Genomic DNA, 26,970 nt, shown 5'->3' with positions numbered 1-26,970 from the left:
TCTCAGATAACAAGCAGGAAAAAAACCAACGTAAACCCATTATCCCAGAGGAAATAGAAATAGTTATTTACGCACAAGTAATGAAACCGGTTTCCTCACCAGCAGAATTTATCCTGGACCACAGAGTTACAGGACTTTCCTTGAATCTGGTTGGGGCAAAGACAGGAAACTGCATCTTCTAAACTTTAGAAATAGATCTTGAACATGTAAACATAAGATATTATGCTCCTATCTTTTAAGTAACATTTATATTATCTAAAATAAACAGTCTTTCTCAAGTTAGTCTGTAATTGACATCTGACACAGTCCACATTGCAACAGATATGATAAGTGCAGTAAACAGCAGAAATTATGCTTCTCTATGCTCTGAGAAACATTCATATTTCCTTACACAGATAAACTTTATTTTGTTGCTATGCAACCCTCACACAACACACTACATTCTACAGTAAATAAGAGTACAGATTTTACAACCGAAGGGCAAGCATGTGGCCTTTTGGGTTTTCTCCCCATTTTGAGTTCCAGCCCCAGCTTTAGTTCACATTGTAATGTTCCATCATTTTATTACAAAGCTGCCTCTAAAGCTCAGTAAGGGATATTTCAAACAGAGCAAAAAGGGAGAGTCAGAATGCATGAGTCCTCCTGACACTGATGGGAAACAAATGGTGGAGCCAGTGATGTCAGTGACAGCAGAACAGTGAAATCAAGACTTTTTTTTTTTTTTTAATCCTCCTTAAAAATGAACACTAAATTTCCAGAACAAGATTTTCAAAACCTTTCTGCAGTGGCCTCTCCCTGCTCCCAGTAACATTGCTAACCTGCCACACTCCTGTTGTGGGTAAAGAGCCACCCTTAGTTTTACCCAAGATGAGATTAGTAGAGTCTTACCTCCTCTGCCTGCTCACTTTGGGTAAGGTCACTTCGCAGTACAAAGCTATTCCTTTGTTCTGTACAGTTGCAAAATTTCTCCTGAATTCAGTGGGTATTTGGATCGTTTGGAGAATAGAGAAGCAGATCCTGTATGTGTGTCTATCCTCATCACAAGCAAAGTGAGTAACACTAACATTTATCTGTCTGAAGGGTGTCATGGAAACTGAATAGAGCCACTAGGATCTTCCCAACTCATGGGTTAATACCTCAATTACTCAAGTTTCTCTTTTGCATATGGTTGCAAATCCTACAAACTCTCCCAGGTAGCATCAGCCTTCACTTGCCACTGTCAGCAAATTAATCCAGGTGGGTGCAGTCAGCACAGTTTGGTGAAGGCAATAAGGCTACACGGATCTGACCTATGCCTGATGCACAGATATAGCGGTTGTCTGATTACAAAGGCATTTGTGTCACTTAAGCAGCAGAACCTCTCTAATTTTGCTTTGCTGTTTAGTTCTTTACAACTAAGAGACCTTTGAGTCCCTGCAGCCTACATGCTGCAAACCCACACACTTAGAAAGGAATAGCACTTAGTCACTAGGGAAATGACACTATGTTCATAAGAAAGCAAGATTTAATCTCTGTGATCTACAATGTAGTTTCTCTAAACAGCGAGCAAGAAGTATCTTTTAAATTTCTGCATTTTGATAGTTGTTTGCTATCAAAACATTTCTGTTTATAGTTTTATTTTACCAGCTAGGTTACTTGCAGGCATGTAAATTAATATTAGCATTTGTTGCAAAACACCTTGAAGTTTCTGTATTGGCCTTGTATAACGGCCCATCTCTAATCACAACTCCCAGTATAGCAGCTTTCCTTAAGAGTCTAGGATAATACAGAAACACCTGTAAAGTTCGCTTCAAGTAATTTCTTCAAATTGTGATCTCCTACAGACCACCCCTTTTCAGTCAGGATTGCAGGATGAGACCCAAAGAGTAAATGTAGTTGCTTTTTGTCTGGCAGCACACTTTCTGTACAACAGGCAACACACAAGGCAATAGTCTTCAGACTTAAATCTTGGAAAATGCTACTTGATGTCTTCGTATCAGCGTCCTGCCAATTTCTTCTACTCTCTGGCATCCTGGAGGAGAAGTTACATATCAGTTAAAAGCCCTGCTTTTCTATCCCACTCTAAGCCTTTTCTTTTTCTATCCCATAGAAATCTACATTCTGTCAGATGAAATCCCCCCCATAGTTACCAAGGGTTTGCCACCACTTTTCTACAGATTTATTCCTCTCCTGGTGAAAAATATTTTTGCTTGGATTTACTTAATCTACTCAGTTCCCCATCTATAAGACAGGGATAAAATAAGTCCTTTTGAAAGCTATGAGGAAATACGAGACAGAGGTGGTTATTATTGAGAGGAAATGTTGATGTCTCACCTGTCAGGGCCATTGCCAGGCGAAACTCTTCCTTCAGCATCTGGAGAACTTCTTTTGCTCCTTCTTCACCCTAGGAGATTAGGGGACAACATGCACTATTATGGGTGCATATAGCTCGTGTGTAACGCAGACATGTATACATGTGCCAATCAAGTTCAATGCACAACCATAACTCCTGAGTACTTGTCATAGCAAATTTTTGATTAGATGGTCTGGATACACACAGACACCATCACGTGTGCATACATATACACATACATGCATACACTAAGCCTAAACAGCGAGTCTAGCTATCCAAAAACAGACATGTGAGGGTTTTAACTTACTTGATAAACTAAGCCCCAGATGAGAGGTCTTCCAATGAATACAGCTTTGGCACCGAGAGCTAATGCTTTGAGAACATCTGTGCCTTTTCTTACACCACCATCTAGGAACACCTCCACCTTCCCCTCCACAGCCTCAACGATTTCAGGCAAGACATCAATCTAAAAGAGTGAAACCAGGAATACAGCTTGTCTGCGTCTGTAACCCTAATTATTTTTTGAATAAATTCTTATTTCAAGGACCCAAGCTTTAAAGAAAATAAGCGAGCAATTGCACGCCTAACTGTATGCACAAATAACCGAGTTTTACGTTGAAAAACAGCATGTTAACAGATATATACAAAGGTCAAATTTATTTGGAGAGTCACATAAATAGAATGAGAATCAGCAGGGTCACACAAAATGGCCATCTGATCCCGTGACATGTTTCTGACACAAGCCAGATTCAGAGACTTCTGAAGAATATAAGAAACACTAAGCACAGAAGAGGCCTTCCCTTGATCTTAGCCCCAAAACTTCCAGTCTTCACTAGTTTGGGGATGAAATGGAATCACTGTCACTTTTTAAATAATCATCTTCACTTTCTGGTTTATTATTCACTTATACTAAGGTCCAGCTAGCATCCATGAGCCCAGGGGCAGGTGTTGCACCTATAGACACGGAGTAAGAGAAAAATGTGCCCTGAGGAACTTGGAGAGTTGGCTGAAAAAATTTAATGAATATATTTTTCCTTTGTAAATGGATCTCGATTACAGGAATAATTCTAGAGGAAACTTCTTCATATAAGAAAAAATCAGCTTTTCTTTGAATTTTGAGCAAGGTGGGAAACATTTTCTTTTAATGCATGTGTACATTACTTTCACCAAGCTGTACTTATCCCCTACACCAGTGATAAAGATAAGGGGGAAAAGGATTTTTACTGTTCCCAAGCTGCAAATAAGTAACCAGGGAGTTAACTAACGTGTCCACACCACCCAAGAGGTCCCAATGAAGGGATGACCCTCCTGAATTCAAGCCTCAAGCATTAATTACAGGGTAACTGTTCCTATAATGCCTAAATAGTTGCTATTCATGCAAATCAGGAAAGACAAAACTGGAAGCCAAGTACTAAGGAGACTGGAAACAGTGTGTGGTAGTGAGACAAAAGGCACACAAATTTATGTCTTTCAAATACGGATGTAATTAATTTCCTTTCTAATGGATAAAAAATGACTAGGAGATGGAGGAAAAGACTTGAAAGTGCAGTTTGTTTTTAGATTTGGATTAAAATTTTCTTGAAGTTTGGCACTTGCTGTGATTTTTTCCCCTCCCTTTGGTTTTGCTCTCTTGCCAAACATATTTTGGATCTTTTTCCATATACAGAGACTGCTTTCTACATCCTGACAAACTATACCAACACTAAAGTGCTGTAATAACTAAAGTATGATGCAAACCATAATTAAAACATAGATTTCCTCAATGTGTAACTAGACACTAGAAATATTAACCAGCTTGGGCTCAGCTCACGTTCTGAAAACTCATTAAATTAAAGCAAATTATTATGTTCCTTAAACAGAAACATTTAGCATGATCCGATACAGATATTTACATTATGAAAACAGCATTGTGAAATATAGTTCTTTGTACAATGGAATCCAGTGAACACATCAGCTTTAATAGTGCCTTCTCCTCTGCACTGTTGCAAAGGAATAACTTGTAACAAGTAGCTTGCAAGTTTAATTTCTGTTCTGCTGCAGTTGGCAAAAAAATAATTCATATTTCTTGAGCTTTCTCATTTCTCAAAATTATGTTTTTAATATCCTCACACATTCTTCCTGTTGGATTACCTCACACACAGACTTGCCCAGTATTTTCAAATACTCTTAGTGAAATTGGGGAATACATTCTCAAAAGGTGACAAGTAGATAAAGACAACAGAAGTCGAAGAAGAAAAATTCATTTCAGAAGTATTAGGCACCCACACTCTGAAAATTCAGTTCCACTTAAAGTGTCTAAAACTGAATAGCTGCAAAGTCTCCAACAGCATTTCCCATTTGAAAAAGAAAAATCTCAGTCTCTTCTGAAACTGGAGAACTCCTGACATCAGGGGATCTTTTTCCTACCGTTCCCCAGGAGTACCTGGAGACAGTCAGGCAAGAACATAGCAGAGGGTAACACCTCAACTTCATTAACCATTTAGAAAACCATTTGTGCTGGCATTTGGCTCCCTGATGAGGGAAAGAACCAGCCAACACAACCAGGAGATTAAGGGGTCCACGTGAAGACCTCTGAAAATCAGCAGGTGAAGGAAATCAGCTGCAGAAATCCTCTGCTGCCCCCAAGAAGATAAACAGAGAGCAGAAGTGCTTCAGGGGAGCGGGGGACACGCCAGTGGGACAGCAAAGCCGGGCAGAAAAGACTTCACATGCAAAACTCTCCACAGTGAAAAAGGTCTTACCTGTCCCCCTCTCCCTTCAGAAAATAATCATGGAAAAACAGGAGGGTTTTCATCCAGGACACATTAGGAATACTGAAACAGTCACAACTGGGCTTTGATTCTCCTCCTTTTCATTCTCTTTTTACTTGTGCAGCTTTCCTGCACTGAAGGATGAGTGATGACTGGAATTTGGGGGGTTTCCCTTCAGCCTGAACACATACTTTTTCATTTTCCTTTACTTCTTTCTTTTTTGCCAGTTGAGAACTTCTCAAATCCCTTTTCACCTTTGGAAAAGGCATGGGGTAGCACAAGGGAAAAGGAAAAAAAACTGTAATTGAACTACTCTGTACCTTTTCCAAAGGTGAAAATGTTTGAATGGAGAAAAAGGGAGAGTTTCATTCTGCCTTTTGCTGTTCTGTAACTGCAATTTTTCAGAAGTCTCTGAAGAATGTTAAAAGGGAAAAAAACAACTCTAGTACAATCTTCAGTGAACTGCAAACAGCAACAGGGAGGTTTCAAAAAAAAAAAAAAAAAACCAAAGGATGTGAAAGGAGAAATAAAAAACTAGAAAAAAATTCTTTAAGACTTCCTAATTTCTCAAAATTTAACTGCCAATAATATGCTATCTGAAATTGCTGTTCTGCATTTCCATGCAGGGTGCTGCAGCCAAGGACAGGGTATCCAGGTAGCTTGAAGAAACAGCCACACATAAACCCTCCTGTGGTTTTTTTTTTTGTTTGATCTGACCAAGGGGAGGCTGTGTCTAACTCAGAGTATGATGTGACATACACAGATGAGTGGAGAGAAATTACTACTCGTAGGTTAAGGCATATAACACATATTTACAGGTTTTTCCTCCAGCTACCATGTGTTCAAAGCAAACAAGAAGTCAAAAGGTAGAGAAAACCAGAGACTACTGGTACATATTGGCACCAGTACTTACAGTTGCAGGGACCCCATCAAGCTGTCGTGCTCCATGATTTGACACCAGGATACCATTTACCCCAATCTTTACAGCTTGCTTAGCATCATCAGCTAGGGAAAAAACCAAACAAACAAGATATTCCCTTCCATAACTGGGAGCTTATTGACACCACGATGAGGGAAATTTTGGCATCAATAAAGAAACATTGCCAGCTAATGCAAAGCCACCTTCGGGCTTCATCCTGCCAAAGCCCCATCTCGACACAGAAATCAGTTTTATCTTTAAGCAGTAACACCAGAAAAGTAATTTGAAATGTTGGAGCAGAACATTTTACCATTTCACATTAGCAGCCACTTTGCTTGCTAGCCTTTATTTTCTTTGCTGTGTGCCACAACTCATCACTAAGAAATTATTTTGCTAAATTATTTTCTCCAAGCCAGAATTATCAACATGATAACAGTAATAATCCATACTTAACAAACCACTGTGCTCAGTGCTCTTTTGACAGAATAGAAATCCAGCTTTCCTTTAAGTTGTATACAACTCAAATCAGAATTTACAGACACAACAAACAGAGCAAGTTCAATCTTCCCGGCTGCATCTGATTTCAGATATAACTGATGCGATCCCAGCCAAACAACTCACTAGTTTAGTGACCAGTGGGCTCTGGTCCCTACCTACTGAACATCAAGGAAAACACACCCAGCAGCACAGGCATACAAACCATCTGATAGCTCCAGGTACTTATTTAAGCAGTTGCTTCCTCAAGTGTATTTGTTGCTGGGTTCATAACCATGCATGAGGAAGAGAAGGGTTTTTTTTCCCCTTTTGATTGTTTCAGCTCTGTTTTGGCAACTCTTCCCTACTTACAGTACAGAAATAGGAACATGTGTCCCACCGTATTTTTTCATATCAGCAAAGCGGATGCTTGCTGTTAAAAAGTAATGCAATTTTACAGAAATTTTCCCAGCACAAGCACTTTTCCTTCCCTGGTGCCTCCGTGAGAAGAGACACCTCACCTCCCCCATGGGAAGCAGCAGAGCTACACACCCCTGAGGATTCCTTTCGCGACAATGGGCAGTGAGGTCAGCCCTCGAAGCCATTTGATGTCCTCCCAATTGATGCTTGCATCAATCGCCTCTGCTACATACACAGCCAGTCCACTATTTTCGCCGAAGTCTTTCCCTGAGGAGAATGCCAGGTCACTGCTTGAAAAGTTTTTTAATCTAAAACAACAAAAGATATAGAAAAATAGCCTGAGAAAGATTCATTGTACCACAAATCAGTCCCTAATGCCAGCATTCAATATAGCTGCGTAAACCCTTTGTTGTACCACTGAAGTCAAGAGGCACACTTCTTCGCAGCAAAAATCCTGTTAGCTTTCACGCAGCAAATTTGGTTTTAGTTTTTGGTTTGTTTTTTTTTTTTTTTTCCCCCAAATCCAGGGAATTCAGCTACTGGAGGGAATAGGGGATTGGGTAAGTGGGAAGGGAGAAGAAGGAAGGGAAATTGTGTTAAGCTCCATGAGTTAGATGGATCTGCATGAAGCCTTGCAAAGAATTCAGAATTTTCATCTGTCCAACAAGACCAACATCCAGCCAGTTCAGCTTCTGTCTTTTTTTGTATGTTGCCTTGTAAAATGTAGAGGGGCAAAATGAAGTTCATATGAAAACATTAGCTATTATTTTCTCATTAGCACCAAATCATAGAATGGTTTGGGCTGGAAGAGACCTTAAAGATCACCTAGTTAATCTCACCAGTTGTAGAAACTGAATGCTAAATGACAGCCCCTGCACCAAAGAGTTCACAGCCTTACTAGACAAAGCAGGAGAAGGGGAAAGGAGGGCAAACAGAGAAATTCAGGCTGTGCTTGTATTAGAAAGCTGAAGCAGCCCCGAGCACTCACAAGCACTAAACCACCATCGGTGACACCAGTACCACCAAGGACACTCATGTCCCACACAAGGCTGATTGCTCTGTTCTTCAGAAACTGTGTCTTGTTCCACATTGTGCTATTTTATACTCGTATTCCACATTTTGGGAAATGCACAGGGTTTTTTTTGTGGAAACTGGCTAGTTTCACTGCTGATTTCATGCCTGCAACAAGCAGCATTTCACACGGCTTTTCTGTTCAGCTCCGGGCCCTGAAGAAACAGAAAGGAGTGGGCTTCTCAGCAAGATCCAGCTTTTCAGCTGTTGGTTTGCAGAGGGTGGGGTACTTGGAGAAAAAACAGAACCATGGATAAGATTATATAAATAACTGTTGTTTTTCTTGGCCTGTGAAATGCAGATCAACACTTGAATGAATGTTGCCTTACATACATTTCTGAGCACAATGGCACCTTGTTGTTGCTTTGAAACTTTGTTGAAAACCCGAAGCCAAGAAAAAGTTATCACATAACTGAGCAGAGCCTCACGCTAGGAGAGTTTCACCGCCAACTCTGCAACAAAACACTGTCCGAGTGTCATTCTGAAATTTGAAGTGATTAATTTGAACCTTTAAAGATTACTCCAACTTCATATTATTTCATACAGTTCACGCAAACAAAACCTTGTTACGGTTCGGTCAGGTGGGGTCAAAGCATTTCAGAAATGCTCTATCGCTTTTCTCAAATATTTTTGGGTTATTTGATTCACGTTCAAATACTCTAACCCCAGGCCTTAAAATGATACTACCCCTAAAAAAAAAAAAAAAATCTATTTAAAGAATTATTTTTTGTAGGTAAAATGACAGTGCATACCAATAATGTTTTATTAGTCATAGATCTATAGCAGGATTACTATATAGGGTATATTTTTATGTTTAATTTGTCAGGGATTTTTTGTTTTCTGGTGCTTTCCCTGTAAGATTGTACTTTAATACAGAAATCATAGGCAGAGTTAAGGTTGCTCTGTCAGCCTTCATCATATCAGCTTTTAGCTTCAAGTACGGGCGCATGGGTTACATCCAACACCCCAATCTCTGGAGGGGTTTTTTTTGCCTACGAGGTGAAGAATCAGATTCATTGCACATCAAATGGAATATTATGAAAAAGACAACAGGCTGCAGGATGTGTTATTCTATTTCATGCTATGTACATGTTACATATGGTATGTGCATAGCATAACAGCCTTAGGGGACATATGAAGAATGCTTCACATCCATTAACAAAATTCAAAACTAGTTTTTACCCAGAACTCAAATCAAAGTTAATACACTTCAAAATACATTCAGCTATCCTTTTTTTTTTTTCTTTCCATCTTTGTGTTCATTTGCAGGTTCTAAATAAGAGCAGACACAGTAGTCTTAATATATGCTATGGCAAACTGTGGTCACTCCCAAGACCTACCTGCAAGATTCTTGCAGGATTTTTAGCTACATTTTTCAAACCCAAATCCTGGATATCCCATCCGCTAAATTGTCTTCCAGCCAGTCTTTGGCTGCTAACACTGTGCCAGCATATGTTTATCAGGGTGGTCTCTACAGTCTACCAATTTATGTTTGCAAAAATTTATGTAGTGAAATCAGCATCCTTACAACACTGCTGGATAAATTAAGAACTGCATAGGCCCTGCAGTAGAGAGGAACTAGAATTAGTGCTGAAGTCAATCATGAGGCCACGAATTCTTCTGAGATACAGAAAATGTCCCAAAACACACAAGGGGATAGAAGTTGCCCTCATGGAGAATTTAGAAAGACTGATACCCACGTGTTTCTGTATTTGAGCAAAAGAAGAGTTGAAGTTGCTTGAAAAAGGGCTCCGTGGTCAGCAGCAACATGGCCCTGGACCCAGTGCAGTGTCATAAGATAACAGAGGTTAGAAGGGACCATAACATCAGTTGGAACGGACCTTTGGTCCACGTAGGCCAGGCCCCCATTCACAGCACAGCCAACTCTGCAGCAGGATCCAAGTTCAAAGTCAGAGCAGGTTATGCAGATCTGTATCCAGCTGAGTTTTGAAGACATCCAAAAATATATTGACAGATATACAAAGAAACGCCCCATCTCTCTAACTTGGTCAGTCTGCAGCCTCACGTTACTTGGCACACAGTGTCTTTTGCAGTCTGCAAACAGCCAGGAAAGCTTAGTTTTGACCCAAAGCAGATCATAGCCCAAGCACAGCAAGAGATCAGCTCCCCAGTGTTATCACCTAGCACAGTGTGTGGCACCTGGAAGAAATTCCTCGTGCGAGAAACAAATTTCCCCTGCAGCGCTTCATGGTGACCATGGCACTGCCACACGCCCACCCCACATCCCAACAGTGGGCACCTACCTGAGGTGAGGAGGAAGCTGGAACTTGTTACGCACATCGTCGATGCGCCTGCCGAGGAACGGCGTGTCCACTGTCACGAAGATCCCTTTGTAGCCTGCTCTCTCCGCACGCTTCACAAGGGATTTGGTAACCTCCCGGTCCTTGTAGATGTAAAGCTGCAGCCAGTGAAGGCCAGTTGGAGCTGCTTCAGCCACTTCTTCGATGGTAGAGGTGGCCCAGGAGCTCAGCATCATCCCTGTCCCCATTGCATGGCAGGCTGGAGAAACACAAAGTTATATTCAAGACTATCCAAAAAAACAGAGGCTCCTCTAAACAGGAGCACTTGGGTCACGAGTGTGTTGGTGCACGTAATTTCACACTGCCTTTCCTCAGTGTTAATGCGTTTTCAGCCTTCCAGGGAATGCTACATTAAGAGCAGTTACTAACAGCAGTGGGCTGCTGTGAGCACGCTCTGGCTTATTCTCTGTGTTTATAGGCAAATTTCTGGTGACAGCTGTCTGCACACTGTTTGGGATGATCCCTGCTCCAATACTAGAAATAAAAGATATTATAATCAAACTAAGCCTAACCCATATTAATAATTTTTTATCCCATGGGAAGCCTGTTTGTAAGCCCCTAGTGTCTGGCTACCACTTGTCAGAAAATTTGGCACATACGTTTAAGGACATAGGCACACATGCACAGTTTTAAATTATCTAAAAAAAATGCATTTAAGTCTTCCAACTTTTTGAACACTGCCACATCGCTGGAGATCAGCATTTCAGGTCTGTCATTCTCAACATTGCTCTTCACTCCTCACCACCACTGCCACACACACTCCCTTGAGCACTATGATCATGGCATTTTGGCTGCTTTCTCCCACCTCTAAAATGTTCACTAGCATTACACCTATGTTTCTTGACATGCTCTTCTAGCAAATTCCTGTTGTCATCCCTACAGAGTATTTCAGGCATAATAAAACAGAAGGACACAGTCCAGCAGACAACCTTATTTAAGGAGCGGGGGGAGGGCAGCTCCACTGTTCTTTGCTTCAACATGTTCACCTCCTGTCTCTTGACCTGAAGGAGAGGGACCCCACATCCATTGTGTGATGCCATACATAAATCTTCACACTTCTGGCAATAAAAAGTAGACGTTCTGATCTCGCTGAAAGTGGGAGAAACACATCCCAGGTGGCAGTGCCCTCCCAGGAGACCCCAAAAGTGAATACAAAGATGAGCCAGTACCACATGGTGGTCTCCAAAGTCTCCACTGAGACCAAAGGGATGGGTGCTCATGCCCTGTGTGTTTTGATCCCTCCTCTTTTACCTTCAAAAGCTGCAGAGTGAAATCACTCCTGCAGCGTGGGCAGCCCCGAGGTTAAATGTCATCGAACAATCCCAGACAGGGTCAAGCAGCCGGGGGGTCTGTGCCTGCTACCTCCCTGGGGGCAATTTCCTACCCGGGCTGCACTACAAACCAGCTAACCTCATACAATTATATTTTTATGAATCCATCACTTATTCTTTTTGGAGTAATCTGTCACTTAATGTAAAATAAAGAAAAACACACTGTAAAACTCAAAAATATTATATAAAGCCTTATGTTTCTTGGTCTACCGCAGTACGCATATTTTTAATGTAAATGGACCTCTGTTTCAAAACATCATCTCCAACCCATGGAGGAATTAAAAAGTGGTCTTTATGACAACATTTTATTAAATAAGGATTACAAGTCTCTTAGAGTGGAAACTTATGAACAGCTTATTCAAACAAATTGGTTACACCCTCCCACAGCCACCAGGCAGATTTCAATCAGTGGAAATACAGTAGCAATGAACCAAAATGCTCCACATTTTAGCTGTTTAATTTGTCCCCTTAAAATTACTGAAAAGAGTTCCCTCTTACAGATTAAGTACCTAGAAAGGAGTTTCTTCTGAAGAACCCGTCTATACTGAGTGCCTAAAGTCCTGTTAAAATCAGCTGTCGTGGATATCGCAAATCCCATAATAAGCGATTAGCCAAATCAAGTCCATTAAGGGATACAAAGAAGCAAGAGATCCGCATTCCTGTGCTCTGTCAAATACGAGTTCGTGAATGAGAGGGAGGGTTGCTAACCCAGCAATTGCAAAACCCTCAAATCAGATAAGGGAAAAATATGTTATGGTTCAATCTGCCTTTAGGTATCCATTTATTTCTGTTCTTACTTTTATTCTCAACTCTACCTCCGCAGCCCTAAGGATACAATAGTAGTTGCGAAAGCAAGAACGTAAATAGAAACTGCACAATAAAACATACTCGGTGAATGGAAGATTTAAAACACAAAATAATACCACATCCTTTGAACTTATCTGCATACATGGCAATAGAGAAGATGCTGCTTTCAACTTACTTAATCTTCAATTTAAGTAGTTTGGTTCAATCAGAGTTTAACTATCCCAAACTGAGTTTTGGTGTTTTCACAAAAATTCCTCTCATCTATCCTGTGAAGTTAATGACTCTCTGGTAAAGCACAAGTTCAACACACATATCTCAGATCTGCACAGTCAAATTCAAAGTTCATGCACGCAAAATTTTTCAAAGGTTTAGAGATTCCAAATTCCAGTTTTAGTCAATCTGTGCTTCATCTTGATAATCTTTAAGCTTATTTTGACAATTCTGTAGACTTTCAAAAAACATGATACATACTCCAGAAGTGTTGCCAGATTCTTTTTTTTCCTACCTGAAATCAGGCTAAAAATTTACTCCCACTTCTTGCACATTTAGCTGCAGCTGAAGAAAACAAACAATTAATTTCCTCCAACAATTGCATTTTACACTTCAGTTTTGGGGTGCTGCAAATATTATTCTTACAAATCAGTACTGGATCCATGTTCCCATGGGACGCTGTTGCAGCAATATGTGACATTTGCCAGAGTTTAAACATGAGATTTTTGTAAACCAGCCTTTCCTCATGCCATTTCAGATTGCTTTTAGACTTTTTTTTTTTCCCCCTCCCCAGGTCTTCTTTTAATCCCGAGCATTGCCCGAAGCGTACGTTTACCTTTGTACATGCTGCAGGCTCCCATTGAGGTCAATGACAGTGCAGAGAGCATGGCATTAGCTGCACACAGGAGGCTGGGGAAGTTTTTGGTATCAGGACATTAAAGCTTTGAGTTATTTGTATTCCACCTTGTTTCAGGGCCAAATGCAACTAGAATTGGGATATGGTGGGGTGCTTGGGAAAGGGGAGCTTCGCAGACTTCGCTCCACAGCTGCCTTGAGTGGGCACAGGTTTCTTGACCCCACTGCTACCTGCTTGTACTTAGCCCAGGGAAGCCCCAAGCAAGGACATATCTTCTCACCAGGGAACATAAACCTTGATAAAATGGGGCTTTCCTCATTCCTGGAGAATTCAACTGAAGTATTTTACAAAGCAACAAACCAAGGCTGACCATGGGCCAGGAATGACTTGGGAAGTCCACAGGAGAACAGAGCAATAACATTTTTTAGCCTGTTTTTCATCTTGAAACCTCAGAGTCTCCTTCCCACCTCTGACGGGACATTACTCCATTAACTGCTATGAGAAGGGTATGGAATTTGTCCCTCTGGGCAACCCAGAGGCAACATACTTCAGGGGAGGACACTGGAGAAGCATCCAGTTTAAGCTTGTGTATTTTGTCAGAGTTACCTGCATGGGAACGGGAACTCTTGCTATTTTTCTCTAGCTGTGCATACTTGCATTGTTTCCCTCTTAGGGGCATCTCCAAATTGCCCCACTGTGGTCATTCTTCCCTGAATCCACTGTCCCCAAGTTAGGGGCCAGAGGATATTACTTGGGATCAACGTGGTGTCCTTTTGGCACGGTGGTGTTTCTCAAGAGAAGTAACTGTGTTCTTAAAGCTGCATCTCCTAAGAAACAGAGTCGTTTTAAATACTTACCATTGCTCTCTTGTCAAAACACACTGGGCTGACAAATCCCCTGCCCAGCCTTACCTCACTTGCTCCTTACAAAACACTGCGTGCGAGTTGTGCCTACAATCGTTTTGTTGACACAACGCATTTTGTCAGCTGTTCAGGAAGGCTGGAGGCAGCAGGGAACAAAATACACATGGCCAAAATGGATCTGGCCGGTCTAGGAGGGCTGTCGTGCCAGACTGCCTGCGTACACTTGCACCACAAAGTGCCCCAGCCACGCTGGTCTCTGGAGGGGAGTCAGGGCCCAGTCAGTCCTGGCCATGTTGTCCCATGTGAACATTGCCCTCTCAATGACTCTATGGAGTAGCCATAGTCCAAAATTAACAATTTTTTTGGAACATGACATAGGTAACAAGTGAAAGATGGGTGCAAAGTCCTGCTACATTCACCGGGGCTGAGCAGAAACAGCAACAGATCGCAAAATCTCTCCTTCACAGTCATGGACTGTGCTTGGATGAGCACAAGGAATCTGAATTCAGATGGTCAGCATCAAAGCAAACAAAAAAAAAATAATGGTAGAAGTCTATTAAGAGCCAAAGGAACAAAGGTGTTTCTCCCTCTCTAGTGGAAGTGAGAGAGCTGCCAGTAACTAAACTAAATCAGAGGGGAAAAGCACTTTTCAGTCAATATTCTATTCTCTATTTGGCAAAGCAAACGGTACAGTCACACCACAGGTGATGGTGAAACCCTTCTTGCATCAGCACTAACTCAAAAAGTTCTTTGAGATCAAATGCAGAGGGTAAACATAAAATCACCAGATCTGAGCAACTAGCATTCAAAGTTTTCAAAAGATCTGGCCAAGAAAAGAGTCAAGCTGTTCAGCCTGGTTTTCAGCAAGTCAGAGAGAAGTCAGGCATTGCAGTACTGCTTCTGGGCTAGAACAAGAGCGTAGAAGGTAATCGGTCAGTAAAATACCATTAGGTAATTAGCAGCAATATAAACATAATAGAAATCTCAATAAAATGCTGCTACATATCTGTTTATAATCAATTCAGATTTCAAAAAAATTGTTGTTTCTTGCTAAGCAGCTGGATGGTGCACAAGATTTTGTTTCGGTGTACACGAAGGTGGGTCCTATATGCAGGAGCATGAGTATCATTGCATTTTCAGGGAGATGACACGGGAATCACATCGGTTTGGGAGCACAGCCTGAAGTCAGGATGGCAAATGAATGTCTTTGCATGGAGGAATAGTGAATCTTCTGATGGACAAGCAGAAAAAACCCCAAACATAGAATCAGAAAAGTTCTGTTGAAAAGTGTTTAGAGAACAGCCCTTTGCTCTTTAATGATGGCTAAGATTATTCATCAAATTTGGCAAATATTTTTAGTTAAAGAGGTTGAAATTGGAGTGAGAAGGACAAGAAAAATTCACCTAAGTCAAAATGTCATGTGTTGATATTTTGAAAATGGAAATGTTTTCTTCTGAGCTAACACTTTTGTTTCAAAACAGAACTATGGCTAAAAGCATTAGCTAGTAGGAAAATGAAATAAAACATTGTGTTTTGGATCACATTAAACATTTCAGTTAATCCAAAACAATTTTCCTCCCAATTTTTCAGTTTCTACTGAACAGAAAATCCATTATTTGGAAAATTGCCCCATACACTGATGAACTACAACTAAAATGCTAGGGAATATGCTTGAAGAAAGACCTGGAAAAACTGGAACAACTGCCAACGTCCCTGAAATTGTTTCATGGGCAAGAGAGCGTTCTCTAGAAGGAAGGACTCCAGGTCCATTTAGACATGTCAAAGAAATCCGAGGAACAACCCTATTAAAGCCTGTATAGACAATATCTTTTTTTTTTTCCTTTTTTTTTTTTCACCTAAAGCCTAGCTGACTGAAGTATAGCAAAATGCAACATCTGGGTTTGAAGCCGTATGAGTTTTGACCACGATCACAGTTTATACTGCTCAGGGTGGAATTAGTTAACATTTGGAATAATTTATGTTGTGTTGGATTACCTGTCACCAGGAAATTTAAAATCACAATTGAACGATTTTCCCCCAAAAGATCCATTACTAATGAAACAGAATTGTCAATGAAGGTGTCTTTAAGGCAAGCTGCCAGGCTTTGCCCTGTTTTGGGTAAGATGCATGCTCCTCTCCACCAGCTTGGTCACTGCAGGAGAGCATCCCTCGAGGAGAGGGGCAGCAGCTCCCCAAACCCTGACAAGCCCCAAAGCAATGGGCTGTGAGGGCAGGGAGTTTTTACCTAACAAGACACACCATGACAGGCCCTTGACCCTGGAGAGGGCATTTACACTGCAACCTGCAGGCAAACCTGCTGGAAGAGCAGAGCAGTTCAGAGCAAAATGCTGTCACATAAGGGAGATCCCTGGGAGGATCAGGCATCGTTCTTGAAACACAAAAAGGTGGGGGAAGGAGTTGTTCTTGCTACCTGCACCACCCTGCTCTGCAAGCGAGGATGGCGCGAACCCAAGATTATCTCTCAGGCTTTAACCCCAACAAGGCCCGGGCACACATACACAGGCTGCAGGTGCTCCTTTGGGCAGCTGCCATGCCCCTGACACAAGCCAGGGTGCACACCGCTTTTTTCTTTGGCTGGGAAGGGGCAACATTCAGACCACACCATGCTTTTCAAGGGCCACCGCAACAGCGGAGACATCACCACATACATTATTTCCTACACACCTGGGCCAAAAGTCAAGCTTATGAAGTATGCCAGGCTTTGCAAAAGCCACAGGACTACGGATCTTGCGTAAACTGGTGCAGCTGAAGCAAAAGCCGATTTAAAGCAACCAACATTCTGCTCCATTTCAGAGGTATCACGGAGTTTAAAAGAAGTTGGATGTAACAAATCCCCTGATGCCGAATATCCCAAGTTTAAGGGAATCTTTAAGCCAAACGTGTTCTTTACAGCTAATCCCTGTCATCTTATAAGGTCAAATGAAAAGCTTGGCACTGAATGCCCCACTCCACCTCTAACAGGGCACAAAACCAAAGCTGTACTTTTTTCTACAAGAAACAGTAACGCAATACAGAGGGAGTGATTTTAATTACACTCTCCTTTGAAAGCAATGAAAAATTTACCAACTCCCATGGATATGTTTATTTGACCACACACTCAAACTGTTGCCAGTTCACCAAGCTCTCCTAGCTTGAAAACTTAAGAACGTTAAATGCAATAATCATATGTTAAAGTTTGAAAATGTAAGTGCACAAAAGTCAGGAAATTCCAAAATTAAGTTATCTACCACAACCATAATTCAGCGCTGGTATTCAGCCTTATCGTACCACTTGATTCTACATGCCGTTAGAGATTTATGCCTTAAAATGTGCCAGGCCATGGTATCGGTGGGAATTTTTGTTAAGGTACATCCTGAATTTTGTGTGTTTTAAATCTCAGTCTTAACGTTGGATTAATATGTTTGCACTTAACAGTGTAACGCTTCAGAGTTTCCTCCCAGCGTAACCTGGGCCAGATATAATCCACGCGAACTGCCAAAGGACAGGACAGCACCGAGGCATCCGACCAGACGCTGCTTTGCAAACCAATTCAAGGTATTCGAGCTCCATCGTGTGGAACGCGCCTGCACGTACAATAGGCATCAAATCTTTGGCTTCCTAATAAATCTCTTGGGAATGGGAAAAATGTATCCCCAAACATAGCACAAAATCGGGAAAATCTGCTTTTATAAAGATTGCTGCTGGAGCTGTGCTGCAGCCCATCACAGCACACATCGCAGCGAGGCGGCTTTTTAATGAGAATTGAGACCAGCTCCCACTGCAGGGCAGATAATTAGACTCATTTCACACTAGCGCTTGCTGCATTGGCCATGGAAATGCTGTTAGATGAATGGCTCAGCCATACATTTCTTTTAAATATTGCCTATTTACGTTTTGCGTCCTTTTTCATTCAGTGCTAGAGCACTGACATACACAGCCCGACGCTATTTGTATGCAACAGGCACACCGTGTGACCTCTTTCTCAGATTTTGTGTCATCCTGCAGCTCGGGTTAAAGGAGTAAGAAACCATTTCATGTCTGAATTCTGGTTAACATCCCATTTCTCAGTGTCTTTTAGGCTGCGGCCTCCATGCCAGCAACATCTTTGTGCAGCATCTAGCCCAGAGGGGCCTTTATCTCCCTGGCTCCCTTGAATGCTCTCAAAGAGCTCTCTCTTCAAAGCAAGTATTTTTCCCAGACAAGCAAAGGCTTTAAATTTCTAGAAGCAGTTTTGTAACAGGAAGAATGTTGCCGTGACAATACATATAGTTATATTTGTAGAATGTATTGAAAGACGTATAAACAGATGCGGTTTTCAATTTCATATTTGTTACAAATGATTCTTCTCTAACATGCTGAATTTCTCATCCCTGCTTCATAGAGAGGGAGAACCCGCACAGAAAAAAGGCCAGGGAAAACAGTAAAAACGCAAAGCCAGAAATAAACCCGATTACTCTGAGCAACAACTCAAACCCATCCAGGCTGCAGCATCAGGAGGCAAGAAACCACACCGGGCTTCACAACCAGCAGGCATGGCATTACTCTGCTCATCTCGAACTTGCTGCGGGGGGCACTTTGCCCGGTTTACCTTTAGCAGTAGCAGTCTCTCCATCAGCGTGAGCCATGCGCTGCATAGCGGTCGCTCCAACGCAGAGCGGCATGCTGATTTTCTGCCCCAAGACTGAGGTTGACAGGTCCATTACTGACACATCCCTGAGCACCCGGGGGTACAGCTTCCATCTGACGCAGAGACAAATAAAGAGAATAAAAAGCCTGCATCATCAGGGTTATTTACAGTTCCTAATGGGCAAGAGAAGACTTCCCTGCTGTCAGGAGAAACACGGTGAAAGCTGCGTGGGGCTGCAGCAGAACCCCACTGCGTGACCCAGAGCTACAGCAGAAACCACGAAATGCACAAAGCCAGGAGGGAAAGAGGCAAAGAGCCTTTGAACGTTATTGGCTCATATTGTTTGAAAGACAAGACAGGAGCTGCAAAATAATAAGGTTCACAAGGAGTCTCAGCTGCCTCAAAAGCCTTGGGGCAGAACTAGACGACAGAGGGTACGCAGGACCAGGAGAAGTCATCAGCCCACCTCAGTTATTCCTTCTGTGCGCTAGGGAGCCAAAAGACACGGCATTTTTGGATAAAACTAGCCTGGGCCAGCATGCTTAGCCCTCCCCATCCCCGTGCTATGTGTCTCTGCAGTGAGACTACACAGAATCAAGCTGCCACGCTTCTTCCCATGGAAAGTGGGTGAGCAGGACGGCCGCCCTGGCTTTGCTCAGCTTGGGAGGGTGCAGAAATCCACTGCACCGCACCTCTGCTGGCACAGAGACTGAGTCACTTTGCTCGGAGAGGTCCTGTCTGCGGCAGTCACTGGCTGCTGTGCAACACGTAGTCCCTGGGGCTACAGCTGCAGCCCCAGGAACAGCCCATCGTACCACAGGGACTCCAGACTTCCAGGAAAAGACCAAACGCAGCCACTGTAATTTGGTGCAGGAAAAGACCAAGTAGCACAACTGCTTTCCCAATAGGGCAAATTATAATCCAGTCCTTGAATGACGTGGCCCAGCATCCGCTCAACCGTTCCTGACCTTGCTTTGCCTTCAACTTGTCTGCCAGAAACCACATCAGCCCAGAGCCGGGCTTTATTCTCCGCTGGGGTCGTCAGTCTGGGTACAAATGGAAGCCGACTCCAAAACAGAGAAAACTAAAAACACAATCTGGAATTACAATTTATTGCAGTCAGGCTGGACACCATGTGCTTGCACACGCAGAAATTTTTTTTTCCCCACACACAATAGGATCGTGATCTCTCTTATGGGGTCAACTAGATGACACCGCAATATCCGAACCTTTATTAATGGGGTTGCATTCCTGGGGATACCTGTGAAATGGGACTTTCCCTCACCACCTGGGGGGTGTTGCAGCAGCGCCAGGGTTACTACAAGCCACAAGAGGGTGTGCATTAGCAGGGGCTGGCTCTCCACACCCGTGTGCGCTGAGCAAGGCCAAAGGCTCTCTGCAAGCAGTAGTAGGATACACATCAGCCTCTCACTAAGGCATCCCTCCCTCTGAAAGGGCTCTGATGGCGATTGAATTTTAATTACAGAATATAATTAAAAGCTTAAACTCTAGTACTGCTGAACATGACTACCTGATCAGCACTAGAAAGCCTGAAAGTGATATTATTATTATTAGCAAGGAGATAGCAAGCAGACTCACTGTTACCCTCAGACTATGCTCTGACAGCAAGTAGTGGTCAGCTTGAGCTTGCATATTAAGCTGACAGGTTAGGAAAAAAAAAGAAAAAAGACACAGTCTCTTCATTTTATAGAAAGATCAAGAGACATTTCCATAAGAAGCCTGGGACAGAGCCAGGATGAGACCCAAATTTCTGCAGCCCTAGAGCACTGGGTCATGCCAGCTCTCCAGGAAGCGCTCCCCAGGGAGAAGGATAGTTATGATGCTTGGAAGGAGACACGTAGTTGTGGGAGTCAGCTGTGTTATTCAATGCCAAGAGACACACTGCAAGTATGTCTCCTCAGACTTGTTTTTGTGCTATTGTATTGGTTTGTTATTTTTCAGGGGAGAATGGGCTGAGGGTGGGACAAAGAAAACATGACTTTATTCTCCCCCCTTCTTCCTAATTCTCATTCCAAAGGCTTTCTCCCAGCTCTGAGACATCTTTTCCCAGCAAATATAAAGAAAACAAGAATCATTTAATAACCTTGCTCAATTTTATGGTCAAACTCTAAAGCATAAGGATGTGAAGTATCTCCCTCTTCCCCAGCCTCCTAGTTCCTCAGCTGTCCCAGACCTGTCAGATTTTTACCAGTACAAACCACTGCCGTCTTAAAGCACACACACAAGGGTCTGGCCTGAAGTACTGACGTTTCTGTAGTGCTTTTAGCTTGGGAAAAGAAACAGAAAGAGCAAAAATCCTCCCAACACTGTAGGCAAGAAAAAACAATGCTTTTTTAAGCAGCAGATAGCAGCCTCCTTCCCACTCACATTTCTGTACCAAATTACTCTGTCCATGAGCTTTTTGGGGTGCTCAGGCTCATGAGCCCCAGACTCTAAACATAAATATCTCCTCCGACGCCTTCTGAGGCTTTTCTTCCCCTCGCACCTTATCAAGTCGCATGCTCTAGACCAACGTCAAATCAACACTCAGAACTGAGCGCTTACTGGGTCCCGCAAAAAACACCAAATGGGCTCACTAACTTCATAGTATGCTCTTTAAATAAAACCTGATCTGGCTTTGCAAACATGGATGTTTTCAGCTGTGAGTTTGCCAGACACTGGAATTAAGGCGTTTTCTGGACAAGCCATACAGAAATGCCCTTAGCAGCAGCAACCAAAACCCAAGAGCAGTATTTCCCAGTAACCAGAGCATGTGTGTTCATCAGGCTGCCACACACCGCCTGCTTCCTCCATGTCTTTGAGTGAAAAGATTTCCTGGATATTATTTGGTAAAAACCTTGTATATATTTTTTTTTATTTATCTTCTCATCACCCACGTTTTGTTCCAGCCAAGTCCACACTGACATGCTGCAATCAGCAATTGCAAGTGAGTGCATCTTCCTTCCCAGCTGGAAGCGGGGAGATGCCGCAGTGGGGAAGGCAGTGAGCATTCCTGATTTAGGCAACTTCAGCTTTTTGAAAGAAGGATGAAAGGAAAGGAGGGGAGATTAGCAGGTTTTTTGGTTTGGTTTTTTTCTCCTTTTCTATGTTCAAAAATTTCACAGTGTAAGTTATCTTGCATTTGGGTAAAAGGGAAGCAATCACTGTCTTCCCCCACTCATTTTCAGCTGTGAAAAATGCTGAAATTTTCAGAGTGCAACACATTTTGAAGCAGCTCTTGTTTCCTTTCCAAGTCCATGCTAAACAATCTCTTCGTGCTGCATTGGAAGCAGTGCGCCTGGGCAAGGACACACCATTCAGGCAGTCTCCATCCCAGCTCCAACCCACTTTGCCACCTTAATCTCCTCTACAGCTCCACTTCCCAGCACAAGGGGCAGGCACTGGTGCTGTGCAAGGCTAAGCAACACCTGCTTTTGCTTGAGGAAAATCTATTTTCTCTCCCAGGAAGCTTTGCCATCCACACAGCAACTCTTTTCACAGCACTCTGCAAATCCAAGGTGAAAGACATCGCAGAAACATAACCAATTATTGCAAGCATTCCTTTCCTTCCCCCCCCAACTTCACATGCTTGTTTGACCCCAATCACATTCTCAGCCTTGCTTTTTTAACCAATATTTATGTTATTTATATGCCCAGTCATTTTAACACCCTTCATACCTAGCTACAAGATGACAATACATCTGCAGAAAAATATGCTTCGATGCTGCCACTGATAAACAAGCGACTGCTGTTCCTCGTACACGACAACAAAATGCATCTTCTCCAAAGGCCGCCAGGGAGTCAGTGGCAGAACGTGTCACGACGGATTAGCAGAAACTTGTTCCTACACACACAGACGTCCCTCTTCATTAAAATGCCGAAAGGGGAGATTTCAGATTGATTACTTGCATGCCGTCAAGCTAAAGGCGCTCTGACCTTGTCATAAAATCTATTCTCCATTCAGGCCCCTCAGTTCCTTGACAACTTGAGAGGGAATTTAATTGCCAGGCGGCACAGTGCTAGAAGGACGCACAGCGTTTTGGGACGCAGAGCAAATGCAAGGTGAATGCAGTCACCATAGGGAGCAACGTATGCTCTGACATCCCAAATTATCTTCCCTGGCCTTAATGCCTCATTTACGCTAGTGCCATCTCCACATCATTTGAAAACCACGAATAAAAAAATAATTATCTGGCATTAGCGGGAACACACTGACGCTGAAACACGAGCCCCGGTTCTCCACTCCAACCTCGGTCCCAGAAGAACTGGAAACTAGAGGAGAGTCACTGTACCTGGTGTTAACCTCATCTTAAACCCTGGCCTTTTGGAGACGTTCTATGCTCTGGTATCTGATTAAAGGTCCAAAGTACTTCAAGCTGCTGTGCTGTCAAAAAGGCCAGGACATTCGTTTTATAATATAATGGGTATGGATTGTACTGCTCCAAAAATTGCATGGGCCATTCCAAAGGTATTCCAGTATCTATTGAAACTACCATTCCTTTGCTAGATCAGTCCTTAATAATAATCTATTTATTTCTCCATAAATGCAACCATTCAATTGCAAAAAAAAAAAAAAATAAAGAACTCACAAACCTAACACTTATTTTTCTCCAAATACAATAGGGTAACAATTCAAGCTTCTGCTTCAGTTTTGTGCTTTCTTCTCTTCCATTTAAACATTAACATTTATACATAGATCTATAAAGATTTAAATAAACTGTAAACGTTTTTAATCAGGCTGAACCCTGCAACTAAGCTTCTGAGAGTGGAAATCGATGGGAGTTCTCTGGCCATGGGAAATGAAGCTGAACGTACTCATTTGTTTCACAAAGTCATCTGACTTTGTGATCTTTGTGGCTCAGGGGGTGTAAAGTCCATCTTTATATTTACCCACAAACTGTGCTCAGGAACAAGCGGAAAAAACAGTAACGTGCTCAGTGACACACAAGGACTGTGTGAGAATCAGAGTGAGCAGCAGTACTGCATCCTTAACGATTAGTCCATGTTTCTCCCAACAGCAAAGAAAAAAGAGAAAGATTTTAAAAGTTGCTTGTGCCAAACAGGTTTTATAAAACAAAGCATTGTGAAGTCTTTGTACCAGGTTTCTACCTTTTCTAGATGTGTTGCCAGGAAGCCATTGCAAACACAGTCTAATAAACTGGAAATAGGAATCCACCTCAACAGCGACAACTGGGAACCACGGCAGCTATCGAGATGGAGCCCATGGGGGCCCGTGCTCAGTGTGCCTCCAAAAAGGTTCAGTGGCCCATTAAAAGGGTCACCTTTGCAGGGAAGAAGGTCCATCTGGCTACAGGCAGCAAGTGCACGCTGCCTAATGGAAATATTTGTTTGCAAATAGGTGCAGGAAGGCACTAGAAACATGGAGAATGATTTAACTTATGTTTTTCAGCACTACATAAGGGCTGTTTTTAACTCTGACCACCTTTACTATCATCTCCCTCTTGCTATGCAGAGACAAAAGAGCACATTTGTCCATGAAGCTGTAAATCGCTATATCCACGCTCCAGCCCTTTGTCCTCTCCACTTCATAGAGGTAAAGCTGGTAAGCCCCAGCAGATGACTTCAGACGCGATGCTCATCGTCGCAGGAAGAGCTGTGCTGGCGCTGCAGTGACCAGAAAGGAGGGAACCACGTGCTTCATCAGGAGAGCTGGGGTTCAGGTTCTGAAACCATCAGCACATCACCACACTTTGCTGTGCTTTGGTGGACACCCAGAGAGAGATGTAGAGTGATGGAAAGGTAACAAGCAAAGCTTTGACTGCAACACTGCTGCCCTGTGACCTCTCTCGGGCTGTCAACAAGTTCTGTTGTTTGATGATTTAATAAACCCCATTGTCAAGTCGTTCAGACTTCATTAACTGCCTTTTTGGAAGATATTTAAATTACCTAAAGCTACTCTGGAAATGAGATCTTGTTTTAAGACAAATATACAAAGGGAGGGGGGGCAAAGACAGAAACACAGCTTCCATCCCCTTCATACCTTCACTGCTGAGGAGCAGGAACCCAGCATTGAGGGCCTTTTAGCTGCACCAGGACCTAGCAAATTTAATTTACTGCATTTTTTTAACATCTCAGGCTGTATTAACTGCACTGCTAATTAATATCTCCTTTGGTTCCAGGTTGCCTGCAAGCTCTGCAGTATTGAATGCCTAAAACTGTAGGCTCTTATTGAAAATAAGATAGAAGATGCCAGGAAAGAGGAGGTGAGCCTGAACCCCACAGGTGAGCAGCCCAATGCAAGGAGGTCTTATCAGAGGCATCTGCCCCTGCAGTGGGAAACAGCTTCAAAGCAGAGCTGCTCTTATCTCACCACTAACATCTAGCTCAGCTAATACCAAAACAGCAAGTGAACATACCCAGGTTTGTTGGCCTGTCTCTGGGCAGTTTAGATCCAACTTTTGCTTAATCATGATTAGCTCTAGCAGTTAGTAGTAAAAAATTCACTACTTCTACAGTTTATTCCCTCTGAGCATTTCCTTTGAGTGTCCTTACCTCAACATCTCATTTTGGTTTTGTGAGGGCAAATAACATCACAGCAAATGGAAGTATTAAAAAATAAAATTAAAAAGAAATAATTAGATGAGCACTACTACATCCCCTCCTGCTCCTTTTTAGTCCTTGGGGCCAGAGCAGTCCTTTGGCTGGTGTTTGAGCAGCCCCAGTCCATGATGAGGGCTTCTGGATGGAGCTAAGAGGTCTGGAATAAGTGGTCATGGCGGAGGTTAGTTTTCTTCTCCTGACATTACAAAAGCTTTTCTATACATGTCCCTAAAATTAAGACTCTGATCTTGTTTCTGTGATCTGACCTTTGAGATCCTGCTAAATGAATTATTACCACCGAGTTTCCTACAGCCTTAGAGTTGCATGGGATTTCCAGCTGAATTGCTCATAGCCTGCGGAAAGGCAACTGGGGCAGTAACCGGGATTGCTGCTCTACAGCAGAAAAGCAAAGCAGGAAGGGAGAAAGACTAAAGCTAAACTGGAAAAATCTTGTTTTGGTTTGTTAGACTCAGAGGGATTACAGACAAAGCCGTTAGAGATTAGCAAAGACAAGTGCAGGGGGGTTAAACGTCTGCACCAACACAGCCCTCGAAGGAAAGAGAAGCCAAGAGCTGTTTAAGCAGTTTGACTGGGCTCAGCCGGGCAGAGGCGATCAGCCTCCAGCGCCTTCTCTCCTCTGCAGCGCTTGGGCTGATGCTCTGGGGGGCAGAGATTCAGGGCATGGGGAACCATCTGACGACACGAGTTTTGACCCTCTCCCACTGAATCTGACAGCAAATGCCAACTGACTTTGCCTTGACCTTGTACTTCTGAGGCAGAGGGTGACCCAAGTTCAGGTTTTGACAGCAGTTCAGGGGGCCAGTCTAAGTGAAAACTGGTTTATAATAGTTGCCATCATTTACAGTACGGCCTGGTGAAGTGCTGACCTTCTGCTGGAAATCCCCTGAGCTTGGCTTGGCCACCCAGCACTGAGCCCTGGCTTTCACGGCTTGCTCCAGAGCTAGGAGGTACAACTCCTTTCTGCTAGGCTCAGGTCAGAGCTGGACCTAGAGATGCTGCACAAGCACTTACCAGGGAAGGCTGTGTAACTAATTCAGTTTAGGAGGAACAAAACTGACCAAGGAGCTAAGATGTACAACCTCACCACAAAAACTTCTTGCCTGCATGATAGCCCAAAAAAGCAGAAATTACAGTTTCATCAGCTGATTAAATATTGGAGCTGATGGACTCTTTAGAGACTTTATGTTAACAAAAGAAATAAAATGCAGGTAAAGCTAAAAAGATGCTAATAGATTTTAAGGACTGCTTTTTTGACAGAAAATGTTAGGTGGAGGAGTGAAAGGGGAGAGACAGGTGTTCCAAAAAGGAATTATTTGAGTCTTTTTGATAAAACCCCCGAAAGTTGCAGAAAAATGGAGTTTTGTTCACACAGAAAAATCTAATTTTGCACCACATCTACGAATAATGCAGAATTTACAGTTCCCTCCTCCCACTCCAGCCTTAATCACCCTCCTACCTTGAAAATGCTGCTACATTATCTGCTAGCGTTTCCTGGTCATCTGCTCCGGATCGGTAATAATCATACACTGATTTGGGGAGGAATTTTTTAGCATACTCTTCAAAATCAGCAATGCAAACTAGTTTTCCAGACATGTTTTCAGATCTCACAGAGTTAGTTCATTCCTA

General features: G+C 42.7%; 1 protein-coding gene across 2 annotated transcripts; it reads right to left on the bottom strand.

Moving 5' to 3' along the window:
• Positions 1–382: 382 nt before the first annotated feature.
• Positions 383–26,970, bottom strand: HAO1 (hydroxyacid oxidase 1). Of its 2 annotated transcripts, XM_054821348.1 has the most exons (8): positions 26,801–26,970; positions 18,724–18,875; positions 10,231–10,486; positions 7,028–7,203; positions 5,996–6,087; positions 2,640–2,798; positions 2,314–2,383; positions 383–2,011 (listed from the first exon to the last, which is right to left on the bottom strand). In XM_054821348.1, exons 1-8 carry the CDS (start codon positions 26,935–26,937, stop codon positions 1,941–1,943), a joined length of 1,113 nt encoding a protein of 370 aa, XP_054677323.1. In that variant the 5' UTR covers positions 26,938–26,970; the 3' UTR covers positions 383–1,940. The 2 variants fall into 2 exon arrangements, with proteins under 2 accessions (XP_054677323.1, XP_054677324.1); XM_054821349.1 differs by lacking the exon at positions 2,640–2,798.

Source organism: Grus americana, chromosome 3 (assembly GCF_028858705.1).
Source record: "Grus americana isolate bGruAme1 chromosome 3, bGruAme1.mat, whole genome shotgun sequence".
Lineage (NCBI taxonomy): Eukaryota > Metazoa > Chordata > Aves > Gruiformes > Gruidae > Grus > Grus americana.
The sequence above is the reverse complement of the archived record's forward strand: the minus strand, read 5'-3'. Positions and strand labels throughout refer to the sequence as shown.

What these genes read in the sequence shown, in the direction of transcription:
- HAO1 (XM_054821348.1), bottom strand. Translation starts at nt 26,937, where the DNA reads ATGTCTGGAAAACTAGTTTGCATTGCTGATTTTGAAGAGTATGCTAAA. An exon ending in TCTGGGGCTTAGTTTATCAA is followed by an intron (nt 2,384 to 2,639) that starts GTAAGTTAAAAC and finishes CTAATCTCCTAG; the next exon opens with GGTGAAGAAGGAGCAAAAGA. An exon ending in CCTGGCAATGGCCCTGACAG is followed by an intron (nt 2,012 to 2,313) that starts GTGAGACATCAA and finishes CTTCTCCTCCAG; the next exon opens with GATGCCAGAGAGTAGAAGAA.